Source organism: Erinaceus europaeus, chromosome 2 (genome assembly GCF_950295315.1).
Source record: "Erinaceus europaeus chromosome 2, mEriEur2.1, whole genome shotgun sequence".
In the NCBI taxonomy this organism is placed as follows: domain Eukaryota; kingdom Metazoa; phylum Chordata; class Mammalia; order Eulipotyphla; family Erinaceidae; genus Erinaceus; species Erinaceus europaeus.
Genome location: NC_080163.1, coordinates 137,784,383 through 137,805,837, shown reverse-complemented (window position 1 = coordinate 137,805,837; position 21,455 = coordinate 137,784,383). Strand labels below are relative to the sequence as shown.

General features: G+C 42.5%; 1 protein-coding gene and 1 long non-coding RNA gene across 2 annotated transcripts; one reads left to right on the top strand and one right to left on the bottom strand.

Annotated features, from left to right (window-relative positions):
- Positions 1-731: 731 nt before the first annotated feature.
- Positions 732-21,017, bottom strand: NQO1 (NAD(P)H quinone dehydrogenase 1). The gene is made up of 6 exons (XM_016188819.2): positions 20,709-21,017; positions 10,228-10,392; positions 9,981-10,111; positions 5,623-5,736; positions 4,702-4,803; positions 732-1,630 (listed from the first exon to the last, which is right to left on the bottom strand). Exons 1-6 carry the CDS (start codon positions 20,713-20,715, stop codon positions 1,325-1,327), a joined length of 825 nt encoding a protein of 274 aa, XP_016044305.1. The 5' UTR covers positions 20,716-21,017; the 3' UTR covers positions 732-1,324.
- On the top strand, positions 1,579-11,280 carry LOC132536754 (uncharacterized). The gene is made up of 4 exons (XR_009548268.1): positions 1,579-1,653; positions 3,007-3,115; positions 5,860-5,947; positions 11,201-11,280. It is a non-coding gene; the product is annotated as an uncharacterized LOC132536754 (long non-coding RNA).
- Positions 21,018-21,455: the final 438 nt, after the last annotated feature.

Sequence of the window (21,455 nt, the reverse complement as noted above, 5' to 3'; positions counted from 1 at the left end):
AGTTTTGGACAGCTTAGCTTTGTATCATTTCTCATGTTTTCTTTCAGTGCACCACCAGAGGGTGGCCTTTCACCATATTCTACTTAACCAATTAAAAAAGTCAAGTTGGACGATTGTGCTAAACTTGTTTACCTAAGTTGATGAAACTCCAAGCTTACAATCTTGCTCCTAAAGCTATGGGAGCTGAACACCTCTTTAAAAGGAAAATCAGTACTTAGCAATGATGCCAGGGGAAATGTCGGTAAGAGTCAGAAATAACTTTATAGAAGGCTGTTTTTAAGGTGTTTTTTTTGTTTGTTTGGGTTTTTTTTTTTTGCCTCCAGAGTTATTGCTGAGGCTCAGTGCCTGTACTAAAAATCCACTGCTCCTGGAGGCCATTTTTCCCACTTTGTTGCCCTTGTTGTAGTTGTTATAGCTGTTGTGGTTGCTAGATAGGACAGAGAAACTGAAGAGAGGAAAACAGAGGGGGAGAGATAGACAACTGCAGACGTGCTTCACTGCCTGTGAAGCAACACCCCCACCCACCGCAGGTGGGGAGCCGGGGGCTCAAACTGGGATCTTTACACTGGTCCTTGCGCTTTGCACCATGTGCGCTTAACCTGCTGCATTACTGCCTGGCCCACTGTTTTTTAAGTATTAAGGGTACTATTTCCTTTCTTTGGTTTATCTATTGTAGCAAATGTAGTATGTATACATGCTGGTTTATTTATGCAGACATTAACTTTAGAAAGTTGAGGTAAAGAGACTTTTATTAGGTTTTCATTCCAAGGTACATGTTCATACTATATATAAACACAAGTTGAAGAAAGAGTAACACATATATTAGGCATATTAGTCACTGTAGTTATTAAAACCAATATATATCATAAACAACCATAGAATCCTAATTACTAAACAAGTCCCTGAGGCCTGGCAGATTCAGTCATTTCTTTCTTTGAGCTAGTCCTTTCTGCCATAAACCAGAGAGACAATTTAAGAGAAAAATAGATCATTGAGGAGTTGGATGCTGTGTAGTCATATCTGGCCCAAAATGAATGTTTTTCTCTTAAAAGGAGGGCCTTTTATTATATTGTTTAGCATCTTTCTATATCTTCCCCTGCTCTACATCCTAAGTGACCCCTTAAGTCTAATCATTTTGTCATGACATTGATCAGAAGAATCAGCTACATTTAATAATAAAGTTATTCCAAAATATATGATTATATTCTCTTTCATTCCTTTGGGAAAAGAAAAACACATCTTGAAAACTAAAGTCAATTAAGGAAATTTGAGGAAGAAACCTAGATGTGGGCTATATTTTAGAAGGAAATAAATTCTGTGAATCTTATTTTTTTGCTTTAATCTGGTTGTCAGTGGGAATGGGCTTGCCCAAGTGATGGCCCACAGAAAGGCCAACTTTCTTGTTTTTCTGTTCCTCCTTTACCTCCTTTTTCATTAAATATCCAGCCTGGAAGTTTAGATCAAAGAGATTACTTGGAGCAAAAGACAATGGCTTTTCATCCCAAATACTTCCCAGGCGTTTCTTCCATCCCTCCAAGATCTGAATTCGGGTGTCTGCTGGAGTGTGCCCAATGCTGTACATCAGCTGAGGTTCTAAGACTTGGAAGCCACAGAAATACAGAATGCCACTCTAAGGATACACAAAACGCAGAGGTAAGTTACAGAACAAACCCTGTAGAACTCATTCCATACACTGATACAAACAAGGAGAGAGAATCTTGGTTTCCTAGGAACACCTGGATGTGGAGATCAGAGGTACCATGGAGTGACTTATCAGTTCACAGCCACAGTCTCTCACCTTCTGCTCTCTCTATGCCTAATTGTTATTTATTGGAGTTTGCTTAGCTGTGCTCTTCTTTAAATCAATAAAATATCGAAACTGTGCCAGCTTGGGAACCTCTGCCAAAAATTGTATTACATAAGGGAGAGTTTCAGCTTCTTAGCAGGTAACTTGCCAAGATGTGCATATGTGCCTTTTAATGCCTCTCTGTATAATTAGATGAGTATTAAAATATTACTTATTCTCCAGTAGTATACACTTCATTAGCTCTTTCCAACCCTCTTATATCTTGAACTTTGTAAGAATTATAATGGTAGGAAGTCGGACAGTAGTGCAACGGGTTAAGTGCACGTGGCGCAAAGCACAGGACCAGCATAAGGATCCCAGTTCGAGCCCCCGGCTCCCCACCTGCAGGGGAGTAGCTTCACGGGCAGGTGTCTATCTTTCTCTTCCCCTCTCTGTCTTCCCCTCCTCTCTCCATTTCTCTCTGTCCTATCCAACAACGATGACAACAAGAATAACTACAACAATAAAACAGCAAGGGCAACAAAAGGAAATAAATATTTTTTAAAAAAAGAGTTATAGTGGTTATGGGAGACCTTTGGTAGTTATGGTGTGGATTGATAACCCTGTAATGCTATAATCTTATAAACCACTAACTTTTTAAAAAAGAGAGATTATTGAGGCCAGGTAGTGGTGAACCTGGTTGAACACACGTTACAATGTACACAGACCCAGGTTCCAACCCCTGATCCCCAGCTGCAAGGGGAAAGCTCTGGGAGTGGTAAAGCTGTGCCGCAGGTATCTTTCTGTCTCTCTGTCTCCCCTTTTCCTCTCCTTTTCTGGTGTCTCTACCCAATATATAAATGAAGATAAAGTAAAAAAAAATTTAAGAGATATTATCTTGATAACCACCAAAAAACCTATTTCAGGTCGAAGAGACCCTCATTGGATAGGCGGCCTTCCTTACCATGTGCACACAACCCAGGTTTGAGCCACAGCACTACATGGGGAGTACAGTAGCCTCAGGGGAAGCTCCAGTGCAATGATATTGCTCTCTCTTTCTCTCCCCCACCCCATCCCCCAATGCTGCCATTCCCCAACACCCCAAAAAGCCTATTTCAACTTCAGGTTGGTTTGGTTTGGTTTGGTTTCAGAGGGCAAGGCCTCCCACATGTATGAATTTACTGCTTCCTGACCAATTTTTTTCATTCTTTTTATTCCAGATACAGTCAGAAACAATGAAAGATGCAATTCTCCACTATCTCTGGAGCTTCCCCTGTGTCATAGGACTGCCATATGGTGCCAGCGTTCAAGCCCAGGATTTCTCACAAGGTAAGACATGTGCCCTACTGGGTGAGCTATCTCCTGCCCCCCCAGACTTCAATTTTATTAGCTTAACTAAAAAAATAAAAATTAATGTAGTTATCAATGAGGGAAAGTGAACCTGAACATCACTCCAACATATGTGGTGCTAAGAATCAAATTCAAGACCCTCTACAAACCTTGCATTCCACACACTGAGCCATCTCCCCAACTATAAGGACTAAATTTCTTTGGGTTTTTTTTTTTTTAGATTTTATTTTATTTATTAATGAGAAAGATAGGAGAGAGAAAGAACCAGACATCACTCTGGCACATGTGCTGCCGGAGATCAAACTCAGGACCTCATGCTTGAGAGCCCTGTCACTGCGCCACCTTTCTTTGAGTTTTAAGTATGTGAATCTGTAGGAACAACATGAAAGACAGGAAAATTGAAGAGTAACAGCAGTTATCTAGTAAGAGTTGGCCACATGGTTGAACAAATTTGGAGGCCACAAGACGGTCCTTGCTTGGGACAGAATGATATTTGAATACATGAAGGCATGCTTTCTTCTATAAGTACAGGAGCTGAGAGGGAACAAGTCCTATAGAAAACCTTGGAGTCAGGCGGTAGTGCAACGGGTTAAGTGCAGGTGGCGCAAAGCGCAAGGACTGGCGTAAGGATCCCGGTTTGAGCCCCCCGCTCCCCATCTGCAGGGGAGTCGCTTCACAGGAGGTGAAGCAGGTCTGCAGGTGTCTTTCTCTCCCCCTCTCTGTCTTCCCCTCCTCTCTCCATTTCTCTCTTTCCTATCCAACAACAATGACAACAATAATAACTACAACAATAAAACAAAGGCAACAAAAGAGAATAAATAAATATTAAAAAAGAAAACCTTGTCTAGTTCTTATTTACTGTGCTTTAATTTTCACATATCAGGTCTCCTTTCAACTGTGAACTTGAGGTTTTAAACCCCAAAGAAAGCTCAATTAATTAATCCCCCTGAAAGTTCACTGAAAAAGAAGGTACCTGGAGGCCAGGGAGACAGTGGTACACAACAGACTTTCTTTCCAACCTAAGGCTATGAGGTACCAGGTTCAATCCCTAGCACCACAGTAAGCCAAAGCTGAGCAGTGCTCTGGTCAAAAAATAAGTAAATATAAAAATAAAAAATAAAAATAAAGGAGGTACCAGGGGCTGGGGAAAATAGCATAATGGTTATGCAAAAAGCTTTTCCTGCCTGAGGTACAAAAACTCAAAGGTTCAGCCCCATAGCACCACCATAAACCAGAGATGAACAGTACTCTAGTAAATACTAATAACAATAGGGAGTCAGGTGGTAGCACAGCGGTTTAAGCACAGGTGGCACAAAGCGCAAGGACTGGCGTAAGGATTCTGGTTCAAGCCCCCGGATCCCCATCTGCAAGGGGGTCACCTCACAAGCAGTGAAGCAGGTCTGCAGGTGTCTATCTTTCTCTCCCCCTCTCTGTCTTCCCCTCCTCTCTGCATTTCTCTCTGTCCTAGCCAACAACGACAACATTAATAACAACAACTACAACAATGAAACAACAAGGGCAGCAAAAGGGAATAAATAAAGATAATAATAATAACAATAAAGTACCTGAATTGGCCAGAGAATGACATTCATGTCCCCATGGACACCCTCCAGAGAGTACATGGAACCACTGCCACCTGTGGTGATGGAAAGCACTGCCTTCTTATTCTGTAAGAGAAAAGTCATGACCGTTTACATCATCACCCTGGTGACAGGAAGTTAATTAAATAGCCCTAGAGAAAAGAACACAAAAGTTATCCTACTTGCTGTTTATGTTACACCTTGTCTTCTCTGAGCCACACAGCATGACTCTGCAGAAGTACCAGCCTGGAAGACTTAGTCAGGCAGGCAGCCCAGGATCCCATATATTTATTTGGGTTTGGTGAGCTGGGTGCAAGTTGTTCTGTGACACAGTCAGCGCTGGCTGGAGCCTAGGTGAAGTTCTTTGTTGTTTTAATCTAAAGTTTTAGGCCTGTGATTTAGAAGATCTAAAAATATTTCTTTTGCATATTTGGGTCTGAAAAATGATGACAGACTTCACTTTTATGGAAAATCTCAAGTATATAAAAAGAAGAGAATGATGCACCCACTTTCCAGCTTTTGCATTCCCTATTTGCCACTCTAATTTTATCTAAACCTTTGCTTCCTTTTTCTCCTCTGAAAAAAATTTTTTTAATCTTTATTTTATTTATATCACAAGATAGAGAAAGTAGAGCAGCACTCTGGCATGTGCACTGCCAGAGACTACACTCAGGACCTCACATTTGTGAATTCAGAACTCAACCCCTGCACCACTCCTTTTCAGAATGGAGTGTTTTTGGATTTAAAGCAAGTCCCAAACATGTCATCTCAACTATAAAAGCTTTATCATGCACCCGAAAGGACTTGAAGTCTGATTTTCATATCTAATTATGTTCAAACTTTGCCTCAGGGAAGATTCTGTTAAAAAAAAAAAAAAAAAGCAGAATCATAGAATCATTCACCTACCCGGAAAGGTCCCTTGTCGTACATGGAAGCATATGTGTAAGCAAACTCGCCTATGAACACTCGCTCAAACCAGCCCTTCAGGATAGCAGGAAGTCCAAACCAGTACATTGGGAACTGTGTAAAAGAGCACAAAGCAGTCACATGAGGGGACCTCCAGCACCAAAGGCAAACAGAACTTAGCAGCTCTCTATATGTCCCTTGCAAACCTTTCTTCAGGTCCTTATTATCCTTCTGCAGGGGACTGAATAACTGCAAGAACAGAAACTTTCCATCCCTGACCCGTTAAATGGGCACTCCTGTTTCTGCCTGCAGATACAGATCTTGGGTGAGTATGAAGCAGGTTATTTGCAGGTAAGGTATTTATGTGAAATCATATTTGGCAATAAAGTCTAAATCACAAGGAGTACAATGTTTGCTTCAATGTAATGCCTAAATCATTAGCTTCCCAAGAGCTTGTTTTAGTAGGTGTGGTACTAAAAATCCTAAACATGTACTTAGGCTCATGGATGTTAAACCCTATGTGTATAATAAACAGAATGACTCACATGCAAACAGGTGGCTAGTGTGACCAAGATTTACCAGGGAAGTGCATGAGAAAGTCTTGTTTAGGGGGGACTGGATGGTGGCGCACCTGGTTGAGTGCACGTTACAATGTGCAAGGGCTCGGATTCAAGCCCGCAGTCCCCACCTGCAGGGGGAAAGCTTCACAGGTGATGAAGCAGGACTGCAGGTGTTTCCCTGTCTTTCTCTTTCTATCTTTCCCTCCTTAATTTCTCTCTGTCTTACCCAATAAAAATGGAAAACAAAATGGCCGCCAGGAGCAGTGGATTCTTAGTACTGGCACTGAGGCCTAGTGATAACCCTGGAGGCAAACAAATAATAATAATAATAATAATAAATAAGTTTTTTTTTAAAAAAAAGTCTTGTTTAGCTTCTAGTCCTCATACAAGCAGAATACCAGTATTCCTTCTTCTCCTTGATTCACAATTTAAGGACAATTTAGGGAGTCAGGCAGTAGTGCAGTGGTTTAAGCACAGGTGGCACATAGCACAAGGACCGGCATAAGGATCCCGGTTCAAGCCCCTGGCTCCCCACCCACAGGGGAGTTGTTTCACAAGCGGTGAAGCAGGTCTGCAGGTGTCTATCTTTCTCTCCTCTTCTCTGTCTTCCCCTCCTCTCTCTGTCCTATCTAACAACAACGATATCAATAACAATAACGGCAACAAAAGGGAATAAATAAATATTTAAAGACAACTTAACTGGAACATGCACAGAGTAAAAGCAAACTAAGGTAGAGAAGGAATCTGCAGAATTTAATAGACTTAAGCAATATCTGAAAAGGGCTGACAAACAGAAAGGGGGGCTATGGAGATAGAGTTTTTAAACAGAGCACAGGGTTGAGTGAAAGAATATATCTGCCAGCAACTTGACCTTTGCTTCACCAGCCTCCTACCTTCTCTATGATTCATGTGCCTCACCTATGAAAAGAAGGGCTTCAGTGATCTCCATTAGCCTGTCACATTCTCACATTTATGACTTTCCATTGTGAGCAGGCAAATCTAAAGGTTTTTATGTTAATGTGTAGGTTGTTCAGGAAAATAGGTCCTCTATGAATGTTCTTGACTCCAAGCTGAAATGGAATTGGATTAGCTTGAGGGGCATGAAAAGTGAACTGTCCCAGAGAGTTGGGTGGTAGAGCAGTGAATTAAATGTACGTGGAGCAAAACAAAGCACAAGGACCGTAAGGATCCTGGTTTGAGCCCCTGGCTCCCCACCCGCAGGGGAGTTGCTTCACAAGTGGTGAAGCAGGTCTTCAGGTATCTTTCTCTCCCCCTCTCTGTCGTCCCCTCTCTCTCCGTTTCTTTCTGTCCTATCCAACAGCAATGATATCAGTAATTACTATAATAATAAAACATCAAGAGCAACAAAAGGGAATAAATATTTAAAAAATAAAAGTGAACTGTCCCTCAAGTTGTTCCTGGAGAAGTGAGAAGATTAATCAGGGGGTTAGTCCTTTGGCACCTTGATGTGAATTAAGGCACTGCTTTCTCAACTTTTTTTTAAATTTTATTCATTCATTCATTCATTCATTCATTCATTCCCTTTTGTTGCCCTTGTTTTATTGTTGTAATTATTATTGTTGTTATTGATGTCATCATTGTTGGATAGGACAGAGAGAAATGGAGAGAGGAGGGGAAGACAGAGAGGGGGAGAGTAAGATAGACACCTGCAGACCTGCTTCACCGCCTGTGAAGCTACTCCCCTGCAGGTGGGGAGCCGAGGGTTCGAACCAGGATCTTTACACTGGTCCTTGCGCTTCGCGCCACATGCGCTTAACTCACTGCGCTACTTCCTGACTCCCACTTTCTCACAAATTTAAAGACTACCATCAAAGGCTGATTTTGCTAGAATGCAAAGTTTTACTCCCATCTGTTAGAAAACTGTTTCAAGAATATACAGAAATGCAAAATTGACATTGTCCTTCAGTATGTTGCTATTTTTGCAGTGTACAACCCACCCAACATAGTAGAGCAAGTGTATGCCCCTGATAGAAGCTTAGGGTATTACAGAAGCCAGACCTTCAGCCTTCTGCATCCCACAATGACCTTGGGTCCATACTCTCAGAGGGTTAAAGAAAAGGAAAGCTAGGGTGGGGGTATAGCATAATGGTTATGCAAAGAGACTTTCATGCCTGAGGCTCTCAAGTCCCAGGTTCAATCCCCTACACGGCCATAAGCCAGAGCTGAGTAGTGCTCAAAAAAAAAAAAGAATAGGAAAGCTATCAGGGGAGGGGATGGGATACAGAGTTCTGGTGGTGGGAATGGTGTGAAGTTGTACCCCTCTTATCCTATGATTTAGTCAATGTTTTCTTTTTATAAATAAAAAAATTTTAAAAAAAGAAGCTTAAGGTAAAGACCACCAAGTTTCTTTCCAATTTTAAGATATGGTGATTGAGAGGGTCAGGCAGCAGCACAGTGGGTTAAGCGCACATGGCACAAAGCGCAAGGAACAATGCAAGGATCCCAGCTCTAGCCCCCGGCTCCCCACCTGCAGGGGCGGTTGCTTCACAGGCGGTGAAGCAGGTCTGCAGGTGTCTTTCTCTCCCCAGCCCCTGTCATCCCCTCCTCTCTCCATTTCTCTATGTCTTATCCAACAACATCAATAACAAACAATAATAATAACACAACAAAGATAAAACAACAAGGACAAGAAAGGGGGAAAAAATGACCTCCAGGAGCAGTCCCAGCAATAACCCTGGAATTAAAAAAAAAAAAAAAAAAAAGAAATGGTGATTGTGAGGTGCAGACCTGACTACTGCTGCTGCTTTGGCTTCCATAGGGTTGGATGCAGTTAGAAGCTTAGACCAAGAAAGCATCCTCTTGCGATAGTGACTAGGAATTTTTGGGATTTGAATCTTTTGCAACTGATTGAATAACTGCAGAAACCAGAGTTAGTATAATCTTTTTTTGTGAAGTGTCCTGTGTCCATGTTCAGCATCAAAAATACTAGTTGAAATCAGTAGAAGAAAAAGCTTGGTATTAGTAATTAAAAATGAGTGACAAGAAGCATAAACAGTTCCAATACTGACTACTAAATCTGTTAAATAGTGAGGCAGCTTCCCGGAGACAAAAGGCCAGTTTGCTGCTAGAACTCAGTAGGTATGGTGTTAAAAATGTGGGAAAGCGGGAGTCGGGCAGTAGCGCAGCAGGTTAAGCGCAAGTGGTGCAAAGCGCAAAGACCAGCGTACGAGCCCCCAGCTCCCCACCTGCAGGGGAGTCGCTTCACAGGCAGGGGAGTCGCTTCACAGGCAGTGAAGCAGGTCTGCAGGTGTCTTTCTTTCTCTCATCCTCTCTGTCTTCCCCTCCTCTCTCCATTTCTCTCTGTCCTATCTAACAATGACGATATCAATAATAACAACAATAATAACTACAACAACAATAAAAAACAAGGGCAACAAACAGGAAAATAAATAAATAAATGTAAAAGAAAAAATGTGGGAGAGCCTCAACCACAGAGAATTAATTTCTCATGCTTCACGCCAGAAAGAGGGAGGACTGTAGACTAAGCAATTCCACAAGGAATCACTGGTTGATAGAAAGATTAAACATCTGGGATGGGGGGAACTTAAGGTTCACATGTCATCTTTATAGTCATATTCATATTTTCAGAACAGTACAGCCAGAGACTCAATATCTGTAAATCTATGCAATACTGCATAGTTGAAAACAGTTCCCTTCTTTAGAGAGAATATGATAAAGTGGGCCAGCGACTTCTGACACAACAGAGCCAATTAAGCTACAAGTCTAGGACAGTAAGAACTCAAGCGTCCTACCACCCCTTCTGATGTCCTACCACACCTGAAAAATCACAAGGTCTGCAGCTTCCAGCTTCTTTTGTTCAGCTACAATATCTGGGCTTAGACGGCCTTCTTTATAAGCCAGAACAGACTCGGCAGGATACTGAAAGTTCTCCGAATCCTTCAGTTTACCTGCAGAGAGGAAAAAGGCTGAGGCTAAAGGGGACTAAGACCAGGCCAGAGAACCCACAGGCAAGAAGTTGCACAAAGACCTCATTAAAGGTGGGGAATGACAGTGCTCCTCCTACCTGTGATGTCCTTTCTGGAGATGAGGGGATTGAAGTTCATGGCATAGAGGTCTGACACAGCCACCTCCCAGCCTTTCGCCTTCAAAGCTTCTACAGCAGCTTCCTTCATGGCATAGTTGAAGGATGTCTTCTCTGCGTGAGCCAGAACGATTAGGGCTTTCCTGACTGTTTAAAGAGCACAGAAGTCACTGGGAGAAAATCATTTACCATATAAACAAACCAAGAACAAAGTTAAGCAGGATTCATAATGATTGGGACAACTCTGTCAAGACATTAGGTTATACAGTTATTTTTTTTTAATTACTTATTTATTTATTACCTTTTGTTGCCCTTGTTGTTTTATTGTTATAGTTATTACTGTTGTTATTGATGTCATCATTGTTGGATAGGACAGAGAGAAATGGAGAGAGGAGGGGAAGACAGAGAGGATGAGAGAAAGAAAGACACCTGCAGATCTGCTTCACTGCCTGTGAAGTGACTCCCTTGCAGGTGGGGAGCTGGGGGCTCGAACCGGGATCCTTTCGCTGGTCCTTGTGCTTTGCACCACCTGCGCTTAACCTGCTGTACTACCGCCCAACTCCTGGTTATGGAGTTCTATCACTGTAACCAGGCATCCCTCCTTGCAAATACCACAAAGTAAAGGTGACATTTCAGTACAATGGGAAAGCAGCAACTAACTTAAATAAATGGTACTGCCATGCTTACTAATCTGTATGAAAATAAATCATGCCCCTAGAAAGTTAACAGATGTGAGAAGTCAGTTCAGTGGTTTCCTTTGTCATAGGGGAAGTGACTGCCCAAGTGTAGAAAGAGCTTTAGGGCTATTGTCTATGGTCTGTTTCTTCATCTAGGTGTTGATCACACAAATGTGAGTTCAGTGTATGCACATTCACTTTAGAACATGTGCACTTGTCAATGTGTCTGCTGTTTTAAAAGTATTTTTGTTTGTTTTGTTCTTTTTTTTTTTCACAAGAGTGTTGCTCAATTGTGAATTATGGTGGTGCTGAGGACTAAACCTGGGACCTTTGGCACCTTACACATCAAAGTATTTTTGCGTAACTATTATGCTGTCTCCCCAGCCCAAGTTACTATTACTTTAAAAAAAAAAAAAAAGGAAAACAGAGCACTGCTCAGCTCTGGTTTATGGTGGTACAGGGGATTGAACCTGGGATTTAGGAGCCTCTGGCATGAGAGTCACTTTGCATAACCATTATGTTTTCTATCCCTGCCTTTTTTTTTTAATTATGCTACTACAACTAGATATAAAAAAATTTTTTTCTGGAAAAGGAAACATCTAAATTTTAAAATTGTGTGGTCTGGGAGGTGGCATAGTAGATAAACCACTGGACTCTCAAGCATGAGGTCCTGAGTTCAATCCCTGGCAGCACATGTACCAGAATGATGTGTGGTTCTTTCTCTCTCTCCTGTTTTTCTCATGAATAAATAACTTCTTAAAAAACAAATAAAGTTTAAAAATTGCTGGGGAGGCAGCATAATAGTTATGCAAAATAACAATCATGCCTTAGGATCTAAGCTCCCAGGTCCAATACCCAGCACCACCACAAGGCAGAGTTGAGCAGTACTCTGGTAAAACATAAAATAATAAAATGTAAAATAAAATAAACTGATTAAGTAGTTCACTTGGATAGTGTGCTACTTTGCCATGTGCAAGACCCAAATTCAAACTGACCCTCACTGCACTGAAGGAAGCTTCAGTGCTATGGTCTCTTTCACATGCACACACATACTCTCTTTCTATCTACCTCTCTGTCTCTATCTAAAAAAAAAACTATTGTAGGGACCAAGAAGTGGTGTACTAGTTGAGTGCACACACTACCAAACACAAAGACCTGGATTCAAGCCCCCACTCTCCAGGTGCAGGAAGGATGCTTATTGAGTGGTGAAGTAGGTCTGCAGGAGTCTCTCTTTCTCCTTCTCTCTTTCCCTCTCAACTGATTATGGTGGTACAGGCGATTGAACTTGGGACTTCAGAGCCTAAAGCATGAGAGTCTCTTTGCATAATCATTATACTATCTACCCCACCGTGAATCTCTTAAACTTTTAAAAAGCAAACAAATCTTCCATCTAGCTCTCCAACTTTAAGGAATCTATCCTACAGACTGAAAGTAACAGGACATAGGCTTTATAAACAAGGATTATTACTTTGTTTTTGCCACCAGAAATTTCCTCAGGGCTATTCACCTGAGTAATCCCACCACTTGCAGTAGAGTGTCTCTCTCTCTCTCTCTTTCTCTCTCTCTCTCTCCCCCTTTCCAGATCAAGGGTGAGAGACAGAGAAAGAAAGACACTACAGCGGTCAAAGGAACCCTCCTGCACTGCTGGTGCGAATGTAAATTGGTCCAACCCCTGTAGAGAACAGTCTGGAGACGTCTCAGAAGGCTAGAAATGGACATACCCTATGATCCTGTAATTCCTCTTCTGGGGATATATCCTAAGGAACCCAACACACCCATCCAAAAAGATCTGTGTATACCAGGGAGTTAGACAGTAGCGCAGTGGGTTAAGCGCACGTGGTACAAAGCACAAAGACCGGTGAAAGGATCCCGGTTCGAGCCCCTGCCTCCCCACCTGCAGGGGAGTTGCTTCACAGGCGGTGAAGCAGGTCTGCAGGTGTCTGTCTTTCTCTCCCCCTTCTGTCTTCCCCTCTCTCTCCATTTCTCTCAGTCCTGTCTAACAACAACAATGAAAAACAACAAGGACAACAAAAAGGAAAATAAATTTTTAAAAAATCATTTCATTTAAAAAGAAAAAAAAAAGGTCTGTGTATGGAATACTACTCAGCTATTTAAAACAGTGACTTCTCCATTTTCAGCCCACCTTAGATGGAGCTTGAAGAAATTATGTTAAGTGAAATAAGTCAGAAACAGAAGGATGAATGTGGGATGATCTCACTCTCAGGCAGAAGTTGAAAAACAAGATCAGAAGAGAAAACACAAGTAGAACCTGAACTGGAATTGGCATATTGCACCAAAGTAAAAGACTGGGGTAGGTGAGGGGGCAAGTACAGGTCCAAAAAGGATGACAGAGGACCTAGTGGGGGTTGTATTGTTATGTGGAAAACTGAGAAATGTTATGTGCATGTACAAACTATTGTATTTACTGTCCAATATAAAACATTAATCCTAAATAAAGAAATTGAAAAAAACAGCACCACCAACAAAAACTAAGCAATTAACTTAACCAACCTGTTTTGAGTTTCCACAAAATGTTATGACTTTCTATATTAAAAAAAGAAAGAAAGAAAGAAAGACATCACAGCAGCACTGCACCTCTGGTGAAGCCTCTCTCTTGCATGGTGATGCCTTGTGGTGGCTGGAGATTCGAACCCAGGTCCAGGCATATGGTAAAGTATGTATTCTGTTGAGTGAGCTATCTCCTGGTCCTCTACATTTCTTTTCATTGGAAAAAAATATAGATAAAATTCAATTGCCTATGTATAGGAAACACTGAACAAATTATGGTACATACACACTACAAAATATTGTGTTGTTGCTGAGTTAATTACATCTAGTCACCTGGAAAGATACTCTTGCTGTATTGTTCAATGGTAAAATGGGGTGAATATGGAAGTCGGGCGGTAGCACAGCAGGTTAAGTGCAGGTGGCGCAAAGCACAAGGATGATTGTAAGGATCCTGGTTTGAGCCCTGCTCCCCACCTGCGGGGGGGTCACTTCACAAGTGGTGAAGCAGGTTCTTGTTGTTTTATTGTAGTTATTATTGATGTAGTCGTTGTTGGTTGGATAGGACAGAGAAATGGAGAGAGGAGGGGAAGACAGAGAGGGGGAGAGAAAGACAGACACCTGCAGACCAGCTTCACCGCCTGTGAAGAGACTCCCCTGTAGGTGGGGAGCCGGGGTCTCCAACCGGGATCCTTACAGCCCGACCTTGTGCTTTGTGCCACCTGCGCTTTACCAGCTGCTCTACCACCCGACTCCCCCACCTCTTTTATTTTTTTTTATTGCCACCTGGCTTATCACTGGAGCTCAGCACAGCAGCCATTTTTTACTTTTTATTCTCTCTCTCTCTCTTTTTTTTTTTTCTTATTTTACTTGATGGGACAGAGAAAAATTGAGAGGGGTGGAAGAAGAGGAGAGAAAGAGAGAGAGGCATCTGAAAACTTGCTTCACCACTTGTGAAGTGTAGCCCCCCAACCCACAGGTGGGGAGAGTTTGAACCTGGGTCCTTGTGCATGGTAATGTGTGCCTGGCCTCATAAATATTTTATATATATGTAGAAATAGGTAAATTCATGTAACAATGTGTCGGGAGGAGTACAGAGAAAAAGACCTTTACTACCACAGTTTTCCCTAATAATTGGTGCTCCTTTTTCATACCTAAATCTTAACAGTTGTGACAGTGGGCGGAGCAGGGAGCAAATACACCTGCAACTTTTTTGTCTAATGAAAAACAACATGAAAATCACCTTCAACCTCTTTCTGCCTTTATTACTAACCACACCTGTTATAGCCAGGCCCTGTTGCCTTAAATGCAGCCGAGCCAAGGCTGCAGGGCTTTTCACTTCCAGAACGAGGATTTCCAAGCTTAGACTCCAGACTATAAACTCAGATAAATATGATGAACAGTTGAATGCTATGGAAATGATATATTTTTGCTTTGGATGAACTGGGAAAAAGGAAAGGAACTCCAGAGGCTGCCTCAACAATTTTCCACCCCCACCTTTCTTATCAGCTCATAAACGTAATTAATATCTTTGGAAGAAAGAAGATGTTCCAGTCGTGAAATCAGTTAGTGCATGGTACTTACATGGGGAAGAAAGGTGAGTATAATAAGCTCTGACATGCATTTTCCCTGTGGTTTACCTTTGCATTAGTCACATCAAAGTGTACTGAAGATAGCTTTTTTTTTTTTTTTTTTTTTTTACCAAAGCACTGCTCAGCTCTGGTTTATGGTGGTGCAGGGGATTGAACCTGGGACTTTAGAGCCTCAGGCATGGGAGTCTGTTTGCATAACCATTATGCTATCTATCCCTGCCCAGCTTTGTTTGTTTTTAATCCTCATGGCTTGCATATATATTATATTATTTATTTATTTATTTATTTATTTATTTATTTATTTATTCATGAGAAAGATAGGAGGAGAGAAAGAACCAGCCATCACTCTGGTACATGTGCTGCCCGGGATCATATTCAGGACCTCATGCTTGAGAGTCTAGTGCCTTAGCCACTGCACCACCTCCCAGACCACTTACTTTGGTTTTGAATTGAGATGTTGACAGTATATGAGTTTCAGGTGTACACCTGAATGATTTCATAAGGGTATGGAATGTTAAATGCTCACCACAATACAGGTGTTTCTCACTGTCTGAAAGTCTGGACTGTACCACTTCACTTATATACAAGATCATGTTTGTGACTGTTTTCATGAACCAAGAGAAATCCAAAGAGGTTCTTTGTTTTTTTATGGAAAAAGTGAGAAAGCAAGAACAGAGTTCAGCATTTGTTTGCAGCAGCTCAGAGCAGGGCAGGGCCCTGCCAGGCTCCTGAGCCGGGAGCTACTTTGTATTGGCTGTGTGCAAAGTGTGATATTCCTATTTGCACCATATGTCAATGTTTGGTATAATTTTATAGGCTATTTTTGGAGGTCTGGGGAATGCTATTAAGCGGTTCATATAAATTAATAGTAATTGGGGGCTAGGTGGTGGTACACCTGGTAGAGTGCACACGTTACCCTGAGGGCTTGGGTTCAAGTGCCCAGTCCCCACCTGAAGGGGGTAAAACCTCACAGTGGTGAGACGGTGCTGCAGTTATCTCTTAAATGTTTTTAAAAATCTTTTTATTTATTTGTTAGTGGATAGAGACAGACAGAAGGGAGGGAACGATAGAGCAAAAGAGACAAGGGAGGGAAAGATAGAGCACAAGAGAAACACCTGCGCCACTCGTGAAGCTTTCCCCCTGTAGGTGGGGACCAGGGACTTGAACCTGGGTCCTTGAAAATTGTGTGCACTTAATCAGGTATACCACCATCTGGCCCCTCTTTCTTTATCTCTATTTCTCTTGGTTTTATCAGAAGGAAAAAAAATATATGGCCACCAGGAATGGTGGACTAATCAGGCAGGCACTAATCATGAGTCCCAGAAATAACCCTGGTGGCAAAATAGTAATAGTAGTAGTAATAATAATGGTGGTGATGATAATTTCCTCTTTACACAATTTATGCTTTCATAGGAATATTTGCTTTGGATAGTGAAAGGTAGATATAATTCTGGTTAGCTTCTCTTTTTTAATTTCTTTTTATTGTCTTTATTTTTATTTATTGGATAGAGACAGCCAGAAATCGAGAGGGAAGGGGTGATACAGAGAGTGAGAGACAGACAGACACCTGCAGCACTGCTTCACCACTTGTGAAGATTTCCTCCTGCTGGTGGGGACTGGGGACTCAAACCTGCGTCCTTGTGCATTGTAACATGTGCACTCAACCAGGTACACCACCACTCTGCCCCCTGGTTAACTTCTCTTTAAGTACCTCCTACCAGGGGAGTCGGGCGGTAGCACTGCAGGTTAAGCGCACTTGGCGCAAAGCGCAAGGACCAGCATAAGAATCCTGGTTCGAACCCCTGGGTCCCCACCTGCAAGGGACCGCTTTCCAGGTGGTGAAGCAGGTCTGCAGGTGTCTGCCTTTCTCTCCCTCTCTCTGTCTTCCCCTCCTCTCTCCATATCTCTGTGTCCTAACAACGACATCAATAATAACTACTACAACAATAAAAAAACAAGGGCAACAAAAGGGGAAAAAATAAATATTAAAAAATTTAAAAGAAAACAAAAAAAGAAAAGAAACATAACCAACAAAATTCTGTATCTGGAATATACTGGTCCTTCAAAACACCCTAGCAGGTATGAAAAAAAAATGGTAGGAGATAGTAAAAACAGTTGACAGAGCATTCATTTACAATTATAGGCGCTGATAAGTCAGTGGCATTCCTACTAGAGCGCTCATGTTACCATGCAATTATTGCACAGTCATGCTGACTTTCTCAGAAAATAACTGCACAGACATCATAATACTGTGTCGCCATTTGCACAACATTTTAATTATGTTATTTGATAAGACAGAAACTGAGAAGGGAGTAAGGAAGAGAGACCTTCGCAGGACCACTTCATTTGTGAAACTTTCCCTTCAGGTGGTGCCAGGGGGCTGGAACCTGGGTCCTTGTGCATTATAACATGTGACTCAACCAGGTATACCACCACCTGGTGCTTAGTGCCAGCATTTTGAATCCACCTCTCTCAATGGTCATTTTTTCCTTTCTAATTTTTTTAAATATTTATTTATTCCCTTTTGTTACCCTTGTTTTATTGTTGTAGTTATTATTATTTTTAAAAAAATATTTTTCATTTATTTCCTTTTGTTGCCCTTGTTTTATTGTTGTAGTTATTATTGTTGTTGTTATTGATGTCATTGTTGGATATGACAGAGAGAAATGGAGAGAGGAGGGGAAGACAAGAGAGGGGGAGAGAAAGACACCTGCAGACCTGCTTCATTACCTGTGAAGCAACTCCCCTGCAGGTGGGGAGCTGGGGTTTCAAACCCAGGGCTCAAACCGGGATCCTTATGCCAGTCCTTAAGCTTTGCTCCATTTGCACTTAACCCGCTGTGCTATCGCCTGACTCCCTTTCCTTTCTAATTTTATTAGTATAGAGAAATTGAGAGGATAGGGAGATAGAGAGAGGGAGAGAAAGACACCTGCAGAACTACTTCACCACTTGTGAAACCAACCTCCTATAGGTGGAGAGCTGAGGCGGGGGCATAAACCTGGGTCCTTGCACTTGGTAATATGTGGGCTTAATTTGGTCCCCTTCAATGGACAATGTTTCTTTGGACTTAGAGAGTTCAATGCCCTTCTTGGCACATAACTAACTAACTATATGACAAGTAAAACTTTCTCACGATTTACCCAAAGGAAGGCAGCAAAACTGAAACACAAATAATTCATGGCACCAGCCTGATAGGTGAAGCTGGGGACAGAGTTCCACAATGGAAAACTAGCCTGCCCACATTCAGTCCCCAGCACCACCATAAGCCAGAGCTAAATAGTGCTCTGATATCTCTCTCTCTCTCTCTCTGTATTTCTAATTAAAAATAAATAAAATATTGTAAAAAACAATTCTGTTCAGGGCTAGCAGATTAGAAAAGGCCTTCTGAGGGAACTGCCATTTAAACTTAGTCTTGAATGGTAAATGAAATTATTGTTGATAGTTAAACATTTATTTTTGCTTCTCATGTTATGCTATTTACCATCTAATTCAGGGGGTGATAAATGAAATTATTGCTAATATCTCTAGTTAAACATTCATTTCTGCTTCTCATGTTATGGTATCTTCCATCTAATTCAAGGGTGAGGAACATCCTGCCAAAGCAACCACAGGCAGGACTTAAAATTCAGTGTCTTAGAGCCTTTTTTTCATACCAACATTAATTTTTTTAAATGTTTGTTTATTCCCTTTTGTTGCCCTTGTTTTATTGTTGTAACTATTATTCTTGTTGTTATTTTTGTCATTGTTGTTGGATAGAGCAGAGAAATGGAGAGAGGAGGGGAAGACAGAGGGGGAGAGAAAGACGCCTGTAGACCTGCTTCACCCAAGCTTGTGAAGCAATTCCCCTGCAGGTGAGGAGCCGGGGGCTCGAACCAGGATCCTTACACCGGTCCTTGCGCTCTGCCCGACTCCCTTATCAACATTAATTTTTAAGCTGATAATTTCCTTTTTTTTTTGCCTCCAGGTTTATCACTGGGGCTCAGTGCCAGCACTATGGATCCACTGCTCATTTTTCATTTTTATTGGATAGGACAGAGAGAAATTGAGAGGGGAGGGGAAGATAGAGAGGGAGAGAAACAGAGACACTTGGGGACCTGCTTCACTGCTTGTGAAGCGACCCCCCCCCCACCCCGTCCCCACAGGTGGGGCACAGGGAGCTTGAACAGGGATCCTTGAGTGGGTCCTTGCACTTCATACTATGTGCGCTTAACCCAGTGTACCACCAACTGCCCCTTAAACTGACAATTTTGTATGGCCCACAAATAATAAGTATAAAATGGCTCTTGGCAGAAAAAAAAAAGCTCCCTACCCCTAATCTGACTGAAACAAACACATCTGACAATACTTAGCTCTCTCCATGTGTTAATAGCTGACTTTCTAATCTCAACTCCCAAAATATGCCCCCAGTGTACCTTCACTTCTTTGTCCTAGTGTCCTAATTCCTTCCCCACTGTCCTGTTTTTTCTCACTATGAGATTCAAGTGCTGTCATTAACCCATCCTCTCAGCCTCCCCACCATGTGGGGAGCATCTAGTGTAGACCAGACACTGTTGTAGGTACTTGATGATATAGCAGTGTACAAAGCAGATCCAGGGGGCCAGGTGGTGGCATACTGGGTTAAGCGCACATAGTATGAAGCACAAGAACCTGCACAAGGATCCCGGTTCGAGTCCCAAGTTCCCCAACTGCAGGGGGGTCACTTCACAAGCAGTGATACAGGTCTGCAGGTGTCTTTCTCTCTCCCTCTCTATCCCCACTCCCCTCTCAATTTTTCTCTCTCCTATCCAATAAAACTGGAAAAAAATGGCCACCTGGAGCAGTGGATTCGTAGTAGTGTAGGCACCAAGCCCCAGTGCAGTGATAACCCTGGAGGCAAAAAAAAAAAAAGTTTCCTCACTTTCAAAGAGATCTTAACTGTAATTTGTCAAGTGCAAACAGTCTCTTTCCCTTACATTAGGTAAGAAACAGTTCTGCATGTTTTCTCAAGGCAGCACTAGGTCCAGAAGGAAGTTACAAAAAGATAGCCTTTTGCCTCAGCGAAGGAAGGAACCTTCTTTTTTCTTTATATTTATTTATTTATTTATTTATTCCCTTTTGTTGCCCGTGTTGTTTTATTGTTGTAATTATTGATGTCGTTGTTGGATAGGTCAGAGATAAATGGAGAGAGAGGATGACAGGGGGAGAGAAAGACACCTACAGACCTCCTTCACCACCTGTAAAGTGACTCCCCAGGACGTGGGTGTGGTGGCTTGAACCAGAAACCTCACACCTGCCCTTGAGCTTTGTGCCACCTGCACTTAACCCACTGCACTACTGCCTCTTTTTTTTTAACTTAAAACAAATTATTTTCCCTTTTGTTGCCCTTGTTTTTATCGTTGTTGTGGTTATTATTGTTGTTGTTACTGATATCGTCGTTGTTGGATAGGACAGAGAGAAATGGAGAGAGGAAGGGAAGACAGAGAGGGGGAGAGAAAGATAGACACTCTCAGGTAAAAGGAGGAATGTTAGTGAGCCGAATCTGGGCTCCCGTGGCCAGGTTTTCTACCTGCTAGGGAGGAGATTTTTGCTCCCAAGATCAAGTCTCCCTAACGCCCACCAGAGTCTGTGAGGATGGGATCAAAGAGCTCCCACTTGCCCCGGTCTCATCCTGGGCCCCTTCAGGGCTCCTGCAGGGTTGCAGCTCACTCACCGGCCATGGCTCAGGCTGCGTGCTGACTGGCTGAGGTGCTGGTTGCCGGGGCGACCTTGGCCGGGTCAAGGTTCTGCAGCTGCAACCTGGGTGGCTACTGGGTGCCGCCTGAGAACCTCTGGTACTTTATACCCAGAGCAACGCAAGTCCAGCCCCCTTGAGCAGGGCGGGGTGCATGGTAGGGCGTTGGCTGCAGTTTTAGGAAGGAAGGGAGTCTGGGAGTTGGAGGAGGGGTCCTCAAGAATTTAAGTATAGAAGGGCCCCAGAAGGTGGGGAATGTGGGGGGAGGGGAGGTAAGGTGGACAGGATCCCCATCTGGCCTCATCCTGAAACAACCTAGAGACAGAAGCAGGAAGTTTCCAGTGGAGTCTGGAGGCTGGTTGGGCGCACCCTTTCATGTCTCTCCCCACCCAACCTCAGTTTGGAACAGCTGACAAAAGGAGGTGGGGAGGACTGTAGGCCTTTTAGACTAGGATTCCGCTGAGTCATTGTGACTTCAGTCTTGGATTTAGGGGGTTGAGACAAACAAGTATGCCAAACGAAGAGACTTGTTTCTGGGAGAGTAAATGTATTTCTTCCTTTGTAAGATTCAGATTCTGCATTTCTAGGGACAAATCGCTATTCCACATAAGCCGGGAATTTACTGACTTGGGCTTCACCCCCAGTTCATGGTTGGTGGGGAGATAGTTGTAACTGAAAAGCATTTAAAAAATAACCAGGACAGAGTTGGAGAGTTAGCTCAGTAAA

Coding starts and splice junctions, on each gene's coding strand:
- NQO1 (XM_016188819.2), bottom strand. Junction 4,804..5,622: donor ACGACAAGGGACCTTTCCGG/GTAGGTGAATGA, acceptor TTTCTCTTACAG/AATAAGAAGGCAGTGCTTTC. Junction 1,631..4,701: donor TCATTCTCTGGCCAATTCAG/GTACTTTATTGT, acceptor GTGTATCCTTAG/AGTGGCATTCTGTATTTCTG.